The following is a 10000-nucleotide window of genomic DNA, read 5'->3' as shown; positions in this document are numbered from 1 at the left end:
CTGAACTACCCTGAACTACCCTGAAGTACCCTGACCTACCCTGAAGTACCCTGAACTACCCTGGACTACCTGAACTACCCTGAACTACCCTGACCTACCCTGAACTACCCTGAACTAGCTGGACTACCTGGACTACCCTGACCTATCCGAACTACCCTGAACTACCCTGAACTACCCTGGACTGTCCTGGACTATCCTGAACTACCCTGAACTACCCTGAACTACTCTGAACTACCCTGAACTACCCTGAACTACCCTGGACTACCCTGAACTACCTGGACTACCTGAACTACCCTGAACTACCCTGACCTACCCTGAACTACCCTGGACTACCTGAACTACCCTGAACTACCCTGAACTACCCTGACCTACCCTGAAGTACCCTGAACTACCCTGACCTACCCTGAACTACCCTGACCTACCCTGAACTACCCTGACCTACCCTGAAGTACCCTGAACTACCCTGGACTACTCTGAACTACCCTGGACTACAATCTCAAATTGTTGACAAATCGGGTTTCCAAAACGTTGATGTGTCCCCAGCTTTAGACAGATCTCTCTGTCAGGTTTCTCTGCTGAATTTTAGTTTTGGTGACATGATGCAGGTTGAGCGTTCGGTTGAGCTCTGATTGGTCAGGAGTGATGAAGAGCTGATATAACGCACTGCTTCAATATCACAGAATTACAGGATTACTAATCATGGAAATAGAAAATTGTGTTATGTGATTGTGAGATGAAGTGTGCCGCCTGAGCTGCCCTCAGCTCTCCGGTGAGTTCAACAATCATCTGAAAATAATACAACTTAGATTTTTCCACACAGACTTAACACGTCTGAAACAGCCTGAAACTAAATAAACTCTTTAATTAATTAATTACATTTATTATTAATTCTTAATTAATTCTGAATTCTTAAAGTAAATCATGTAACCTCCAGTCCTACAGATGGCGCTATGTGTCGGCCTGCAGGGTGGAGGGTAACCAGCCTCTCTGATTCTGATTCTGATTCTGATCCTGATTCTGATTCTGATTCTGATTCTGTTTCTGTTTCTCTGTTTCAGCCCAGAGAAGCGACTGAAGAAGAACTGCTGCTGGTTCACACGTGAGTCCACAACATAGAGAGCACATATGTAGTCTGGATTATATTCATGCATGTAGTCTGGATCATATTCATGCATGTAGTCTGGATCATATTCATGCATGTAGTCTGGATCATATTCATGCATGTAGTCTGGATTATATTCATGCATGTAGTCTGGATCATATTCATGCATGTAGTCTGGATCATATTCATACATGTAGTCTGGATTATATTCATGCATGTAGTCTAGATCATATTCATGCATGTAGTCTGGATCATATTCATGCATGTAGTCTGGATTATATTCATGCATGTAGTCTGGATTATATTCATACATGTAGTCTGGATCATATTCATGCATGTAGTCTGGATCATATTCATGCATGTAGTCTGGATTATATTCATGCATGTAGTCTGGATTATATTCATACATGTAGTCTGGATCATATTCATACATGTAGTCTGGATTATATTCATGCATGTAGTCTGGATTATATTCATACATGTAGTCTGGATCATATTTGTTGTGATATGTATTGCAGGATCAACAGATAATCTCACTTTTGTAGGAAACATAATTCTCTGTTGTGTGAAAATAAATCCTGGACTCTGGGTTTTGAAATCTGTACGCTCAGTTTAACAATCCATAACCTCAAATTAATAATCTGTTCCCTCTAATTAATAATCACTGTCAGTCTTTGACAGACTTAGATTTTATGCATCATGTAATGTTTTGAATTAAATTAATTTAACAAACTAATGTGTTTAATCTGAGATCAGAGATTACTAGTTTTTAATTACTTTTACAGATTACTATTCTGTTCTGTTCTATTCTGTTCTGTTCTATTCTATTCTGTTCTATTCTTTTCTATTCTATTCTGTTCTATTCTATTCTGTTCTATTCTGTTCTGTTCTGTTCTATTCTGTTCTATTCTGTTCTGTTCTATTCTGTTCTATTCTATTCTGTTCTATTCTATTCTGTTCTATTCTGTTCTGTTCTGTTCTATTCTGTTCTATTCTGTTCTGTTCTATTCTGTTCTGTTCTATTCTGTTCTGTTCTGTTCTGTTCTATTCTGTTCTATTCTGTTCTGTTCTATTCTGTTCTGTTCTGTTCTATTCTGTTCTATTCTATTCTGTTCTATTCTACTCTGTTCTATTCTGTTCTGTTCTGTTCTATTCTGTTCTATTCTGTTCTGTTCTATTCTGTTCTGTTCTATTCTGTTCTATTCTGTTCTATTCTGTTCTGTTCTATTCTATTCTGTTCTATTCTGTTCTATTCTGTTCTGTTCTATTCTGTTCTGTTCTATTCTGTTCTGTTCTATTCTGTTCTGTTCTGTTCTGTTCTATTCTGTTCTATTCTATTCTGTTCTGTTCTGTTCTGTTCTGTTCTGTTCTATTCTGTTCTGTTCTATTCTATTCTGTTCTATTCTGTTCTATTCTGTTCTGTTCTATTCTGTTCTGTTCTATTCTGTTCTGTTCTATTCTGTTCTGTTCTGTTCTGTTCTATTCTGTTCTATTCTATTCTGTTCTATTCTGTTCTGTTCTATTCTGTTCTATTCTATTCTGTTCTATTCTGTTCTATTCTGTTCTATTCTGTTCTGTTCTATTCTATTCTATTCTAATCTGTTCTATTATATTCTATTCTGTTCTATTCTGTTCTGTTCTATTCTGTTCTGTTCTATTCTGTTCTATTCTATTCTGTTCTATTCTGTTCTATTCTGTTCTATTCTATTCTGTTCTGTTCTATTCTATTCTATTCTAATCTGTTCTATTATATTCTATTCTATTCTGTTCTATTCTATTCTATTATATTCTATTCTATTATATTCTGTTCTGCTCTCCTCTCCTGTAGGAAGCAGTATGTGGATTTGATGCGGTCGACTCAGACGATGACAGAGACTGAACTTCACTCTCTGTCTGACAGCTACGACTCCGTCTACCTGCATCCTGTAGGCACACACACACACACACACACACACAGACACACACACACACACACACACACACACACACACACACACACACAGACACAGACACAGACACACACACACACACACACACACAGTTAATTTACTGTAAAGATTACAGTAAAGATGCATTATACTGAAAATACTGTTCAGTGTCACTGTCACACACACTCTCATTGTGTCTGTGTGTGTGTGTGTGTGTGTGTGTGTGTGTGTGTGTGTGTGTGTGTGTGTGTGTGTGTGTGTGTGTGTGTGTAGGAGTCCTTCCAGGTAGCTTCCTTAGCGGTGGGTTCTGTCCTGCAGCTGGTGGATAAGGTCATGACCTCTGAACTCAGGAACGGATTCGCTGTTGTGAGGTGAACAGAAACCTGACAGATACTCTCTCTCTCTCTCTCTCTCTCCCTCTCTCTCTCTCTGATATACTTTAACTGATATTGTCTCTCTCTCTCTGTGTTCTCTCTGTCTCTCTCCCTCTCTCTCTCCCTCCCTCTCCCTCTCTCTCTCTCTCTCTCTCTCTGTCTCTCTCTCTCTCTGTCTCTCTCTCTCCCCCTCTCTCTCTCTCTCTCCCCCCCTCTCTCTCTCTCCCCCCCTCTCTCTCTCTCCCCCTCTCTCTCTCTCTCTCTCTCTCTCCCCCCCCTCTCTCTCTCTCCCCCTCTCTCTCTCTCTCTCTCTCTCCCTCTCTCTCTCCCAGGCCTCCAGGTCATCATGCCCAGTCTAACCAGTCTAATGGTTTCTGTGTGTTTAACAACGTGGCTGCAGCCGCTCGCTACGCTCAGAGACGTCACGCTGCACACAGGTGAGTGTGTGTGTGTGTGTGTGTGTGTGTGTGTGAGTGTGCGTGTGAGTGTGCGTGTGTTTGTGTGTGTGTGTGTGTGTGAGTGTGAATGAGTGACACTGAACAGTATTTTGAGTGTAATGCATCTTTACTGTTAGAGGAAACTGTGCTGCTGTATTCTAATAAATGAAATGTCTGTCTGTGTGTGTGTGTGTGTGTGTGTGTGTGTGTGTGTGTGTGTGTGTGTGTGTGTGTGTCAGGGTGTTAATAGTAGACTGGGATGTTCATCACGGTCAGGGAATCCAGTACCTGTTCCAGGACGACCCCAGGTACTCTTCAGGTCCTCCTCCTCCTCCTCCTCCTCCTCTTCCTCTTCTTCCTAGTTCTTTTCTTCCTCTTTTTTCTGTCTTCCTGGTCCTTCTTTTTCCCCTCCTCTTTCCCACAGCGCAGGTCAGACAGTCAGTCAGTCAGTCAGTCAGACAGTCAGACAGACAGTCAGACAGTCAGTCAGACGGTCAGTCAGTCAGACAGTCAGTCAGACAGACAGTCAGTCAGTCAGTCAGACAGTCAGACAGACAGTCAGTCAGTCAGTCAGACAGTCAGACAGACAGTCAGTCAGTCAGACAGTCAGACGGTCAGTCAGTCAGACAGTCAGACAGTCAGTCAGTCAGTCAGACAGTCAGACAGACAGTCAGTCAGTCAGACAGTCAGACGGTCAGTCAGTCAGACAGTCAGACAGTCAGTCAGTCAGACAGTCAGACAGACAGTCAGTCAGTCAGTCAGACAGTCAGACAGACAGTCAGTCAGTCAGACAGTCAGACGGTCAGTCAGTCAGACAGTCAGACAGTCAGTCAGTCAGTCAGACAGTCAGACGGTCAGTCAGTCAGACAGTCAGACAGACAGTCAGACAGTCAGTCAGTCAGTCAGTCAGACAGTCAGACAGACAGTCAGTCAGTCAGACAGTCAGACGGTCAGTCAGTCAGACAGTCAGACAGACAGTCAGTCAGTCAGACAGTCAGACGGTCAGTCAGTCAGACAGTCAGACAGTCAGTCAGTCAGTCAGACAGTCAGACAGACAGTCAGTCAGTCAGACAGTCAGACGGTCAGTCAGTCAGTCAGACAGTCAGTCAGTCAGACAGTCAGTCAGTCAGTCAGTCAGACAGTCAGACAGTCAGTCAGACAGTCAGACGGTCAGTCAGTCAGTCAGTCAGACGGTCAGTCAGTCAGTCAGTCAGACGGTCAGTCAGTCAGACAGTCAGACAGTCAGACAGTCAGTCAGACAGTCAGACAGACAGTCAGTCAGACAGTCAGTCAGTCAGTCAGACAGTCAGACAGTCAGTCAGTCAGTCAGTCAGACAGTCAGACAGACAGTCAGACAGTCAGTCAGTCAGTCAGTCAGACAGTCAGACAGACAGTCAGACAGACAGACAGTCAGTCAGTCAGTCAGACAGTCAGTCAGTCAGTCAGTCAGGTAACACTTTGTCAGTTGTCCTCTAGACTGTGAGCTGCAGTGTTTCCATACAGAGGCACAAGATCAGAAGTTGCTCAGTGTGTATAAATGGATCTAAATGGATCTGTAATGGCGTGATGTGACATCACATCCTGTCTGTAATGGCGTGATGTGACATCACATCCTGTCTGTAGTGTGGAGATGTACAGACAGCAGACCAGCAGACTGAACTCAGTCAGAGTCTCCTGCTGTGAAAACAAAGTGAAACTTAACATCCACAGTCAGGAACAGATCTGCAGACAGTAACTCTTCTTCTTCTCTGCAGACTTTAACGGTAGGTGACGTCATCTTGTGGTGTTTAAGTCACGTTAGTGCAGTTAGATCATGTGACTGTGGCAGTGCTGCAGGGAGAGACCTGAACACTGTGGGTCTGAACACCATCTGTGCTCGTTCTACTGGTCTTCTTCTTCTTCCTCCTCTTCCTCTTTCTCTCCCTGTTCCTCCCCTACCTCTTCATCCTCTTTCACTTCTCTTCATCCATACTGACACATTATAACTGCCCTAACTTGATGTATTTATAACTATCTCTCTGTCTCTCTCCCTGTCTGTCTCTCTCTCTCTGCCTGTCTCTCTCTCTCTGCCTGTCTCTCTCTCTCTGCCTGTCTGTCTGTCTCTCTCTCTGTCTGTCTCTCTCCCTGTCTGTCTCTCTCTCTCCCTGTCTGTCTGTCTCTCTCCCTGTCTGTCTGTCTCTCTCCCTATCTGTCTCTCTCCCTGTCTGTCTGTCTCTCTCCCTGTCTGTCTGTCTGTCTGTCTCTCTCCCTGTCTCTCTCTCTCTCTCTCTCTGTCCGTCTCCCTGCCTGTCTGTCTGTCTGTCTCCCTGTCTGTCTCTCTCCCTGTCTCTCTCTCTCTCTCCCTGTCTGTCTCTCTCCCTGTCTGTCTCTCTCCCTGTCTGTCTCCCTGCCTGTCTGTCTGTCTGTCTCCCTGCCTGTCTGTCTGTCTGTCTCCCTGTCTGTCTCTCTCCCTGTCTGTCTCTCTCCCTGTCTGTCTGTCTCTCTCCCTGTCTGTCTGTCTCTCTCCCTGTCTCTCTCTCTCTCTCTCTCTCTGTCTGACTCTCTCCCTGTCTGTCTCTCTCTCTCTCTGTCTGTCTCTCTCTCTGTCTGTCTCTCTCTCTGTCTGTCTCTCTCCCTGTCTGTCTGTCTCTCTCCCTGTCTGTCTGTCTCCCTGCCTGTCTGTCTGTCAGTGTGTTGTATGTCTCACTCCACAGGTATGAAGGTGGGTTGTTCTGGCCTCACCTCCCTGAGTCAGACAGACAGGAGGTGGGCGGCGGCCGAGGAGAAGGATTCACCTGCAACCTGCCGTGGGACCAGGTGCTGCTGCGCCTCCTTCTACACCTCCTTCTACACCTCCCTCTATACCTTCTACACCTCCTCCTACACCTCCCTCTATACCTCCCTCTATACCTTCTACACCTCCTCCTATACCTCCCTCTATACCTCCCTCTATACCTCCTATACCTCCTTCTACACCTCCCTCTACACCTCCTATACCTCCTTCTACACCTCCTGCACCTTCTACACCTCCTCCTACACCTCCCTCTATACCTCCCTCTATACCTCCCTCTATACCTCCTATACCTCCTTCTACACCTCCCTCTACACCTCCTATACCTCCTTCTACACCTCCTGCACCTTCTACACCTCCTCCTACACCTCCCTCTATACCTCCCTCTATACCTCCCTCTATACCTCCTATACCTCCTTCTACACCTCCCTCTACACCTCCTATACCTCCTTCTATACCTCCTGCACCTTCTATACCTCCTCTTACACCTCCCTCTATACCTCCTGCACCTTCTACACCTCCTTTTACACCTCCCTCTATACCTCCTATACCTTCTACACCTCCTCCTACACCTCCCTCTATACCTCCCTCTATACCTTCTACACCTCCTTCTACACCTCCCTCTATACCTCCCTCTATACCTCCTACACCTCCTTCTATACCTCCCTCTATACTTCCCTCTATACCTCCCTCTATACCTCCTATACCTCCTTCTACACCTCCTTCTATACCTCCCTCTACACCTCCTGCACCTTCTACACCTCCTCCTATACCTCCCTCTATACCTCCCTCTATACCTTCCTCTATACCTCCTGCACCTTCTACACCTCCTCCTATATCTCCCTCTACACCTCCCTCTATACCTCCTTCTATACCTCCCTCTATACCTCCCTCTACACCTCATTTTATACCTCCCTCTATACCTCCTTCTACACCTCCTTAATACCTCCTCCTATACCCCCTTCTATACCTCCCTCTATACCTCCTTCTATACTTCCTTCTATACCTCCTTCTATACCTCCCTCTATACCTCCTTCTATACCTCCCTCTATACCTCCCTCTACACCTCATTTTATACCTCCCTCTATACCTCCTTCTACACCTCCTTAATACCTCCTCCTATACCCCCTTCTATACCTCCTTCTATACCTCCCTCTATACCTCCTTCTACACCTCCATCTATACCTCCCTCTACACCTCATTTTATACCTCCCTCTATACCTCCTTCTATACCTCCTTTTATACCTCCCTCTATGCCTCCTCCTATACCTCCTTCTATACCTCCCTCTATACCTCCCTCTATACTTCCTTCTACACCTCCTTCTATACCTCCCTCCATACGTCCTACACCTCCTGCACCTTCTACACCTCCTATACCTCCTTCTACACCTCCTGCATCTTCTACACCTCCTTCTATATCTCCTGCTACACCTCCTTTTATACCTCCCTCTATACCTCCTCCTATACCTCCTTCTATATCTCCTCCCATACCTCCTCCTACTCCTCCTATACCTCCTCCCATACCTCCTTCTACACCTCTATACCTCCTTCTATACCTCCCTCTACACCTCCCTCCATACCTCCTACACCTCCTGCACCTTCTACACCTCCTATACCTCCTTCTATACCTCCTGCACCTTCTACACCTCCTACTATACCTCCTCTTATACCTCCTTCTATACCTCTTGCACCTTCTACACCTCCTTCTATACCTGCTATACCTCCTTCTACACCTCCTGCATCTTCTACACCTCCTTCTATATCTCCTGCTATACCTCTGTACCTCCTTCTATACCTCATCCTATACCTCCTTCTATATCTCCTCCCATACCTCCTCCTACTCCTCCTATACCTCCTCCCATACCTCCTTCTATACCTCTATACCTCCTTCTACACCTCCTTCTATAACTCATCCTATATCTCCTATACCTCTATACCTCCTTCTACACCTGTACCTCCATCTATTCCTCCTACACCTCCTTCTGTACGTCCTCCCATACCTCCTCCTACACCTCCTTCTGTACCTCCTCCCATACCTCCTCCTATACCTCCTTCCACACTTCCTTATACACCTCCATCTAGACCATCTAGCTATTACATTGTGACTTCTGTCTGTTTCGCCCACCTTAGATCATCAGGATCATCTAGGAATATTAGTTCCATCTGTCTTCTGGCTGCTGTGACCTCTGACCTGTGACCTCTGACCTCTGACCTGTGACCTCTGACCTCTGACCTGTGACCTCCTTAGTATAGGTGGCTTGTAGTGTTGCTGATGTAGGAGCTGAAGCTGATTCTGCTGCTCAGTGTAGAGTCAGAAACATGACTGGAAGCTAAAGGCAGACTGTTCTCTCTCTCTGTTCTCTCTGTTCTCTCTCTGTTCTTTCTGTTCTCTCTCTGTTCTTTCTGTTCTCTCTCTCTGTTCTCTCTCTGTTCTCTCTGTTCTCTCTCTCTGTTCTCTCTCTGTTCTCTCTGTTCTCTCTCTCTGTTCTCTCTCTGTTCTCTCTGTTCTCTCTCTCTGTTCTCTCTCTGTTCTCTCTGTTCTCTCTCTCTGTTCTCTCTGTTCTCTCTGTTCTCCAGACTGGGATGACGGATGCAGATTACATCGCAGCTTTCCAACAACTGCTGCTGCCTCTAGCCTATGAGGTAACACACACACACACACACACACACACACACACACACTCACTCACACACACATCCTTTTATCCATCCCTTTAAGTCCAGTAAATGTCCCGGACTTGGACAGCAGAGAGGTTTATATGAAGGTATTACCTGAGAATTTACACTCTCTCGATATTCACACAGCTGTTTTTTACATTTGAATTCCCAGAAAAGATTTACAAATGTGTAAGTTAATATTTGAATGAATGGAACAGCAGGTGTGTGTGTGTGGGGAGTAAAGCAGTCTGTTGCTGTCTGTTCCTGCTGAGCTACAGACGCACTGAACAGGTTTACCACACAAACCTCAGTTTTGTGAAGTTATCCTTATTGTTCCCGCTGAGTTTTTTTTGTCAACTTTAAAGGGATAGTTCACCCGAAAATTAAAATTGGGTCATTATCTCCTCATCCTCATGCCAGTACAAATGCCAGTGTGTGTGTGTGTGTGTGTGTGTGTGTGTGTAGTTTCAGCCTCAGCTGGTCCTGGTTGCTGCTGGATTTGACGCTGCAGTCGGAGATCCAAAGGTAAAAAAAAAAACTGATTATAACTAAAATGGTCTGTGAAATGATATTCAGTATTAGTGAAGTTTTTTACTTGTTTGTAACTTTTAGGAATTGTGTGTGTGTGTGTGTGTGTGTGTGTGTGTGTGTGTGTGTGTGTGTGTGTGTGTGTGTGTGTGCAGGGGGAGATGTGTGTCAGTCCTCAGTGTTTCTCATACTCAGTACGCTAT

At 45.3% G+C, this 10000-nt stretch overlaps 1 protein-coding gene across 1 annotated transcript in view; it reads left to right on the top strand.

The window, feature by feature from the left end:
• hdac6 (histone deacetylase 6) overlaps window positions 1-10000 on the top strand; it is a 19447-nt gene that overhangs the window by 8666 nt on the left and 781 nt on the right. Inside the window, exons 6-14 of the mRNA XM_078288048.1 lie at window positions 1059-1099; window positions 2931-3027; window positions 3304-3401; window positions 3737-3841; window positions 4081-4149; window positions 6511-6637; window positions 9189-9254; window positions 9735-9794; window positions 9953-9991. Coding sequence (XP_078144174.1) covers window positions 1059-1099; window positions 2931-3027; window positions 3304-3401; window positions 3737-3841; window positions 4081-4149; window positions 6511-6637; window positions 9189-9254; window positions 9735-9794; window positions 9953-9991 — 702 coding nt within the window. The remainder of the gene's footprint in view (window positions 1-1058; window positions 1100-2930; window positions 3028-3303; window positions 3402-3736; window positions 3842-4080; window positions 4150-6510; window positions 6638-9188; window positions 9255-9734; window positions 9795-9952; window positions 9992-10000) is intronic.

This window comes from Centroberyx gerrardi, chromosome 14 (genome assembly GCF_048128805.1).
Source record: "Centroberyx gerrardi isolate f3 chromosome 14, fCenGer3.hap1.cur.20231027, whole genome shotgun sequence".
Lineage (NCBI taxonomy): Eukaryota > Metazoa > Chordata > Actinopteri > Beryciformes > Berycidae > Centroberyx > Centroberyx gerrardi.
The sequence above is the reverse complement of the archived record's forward strand: the minus strand, read 5'-3'. Positions and strand labels throughout refer to the sequence as shown.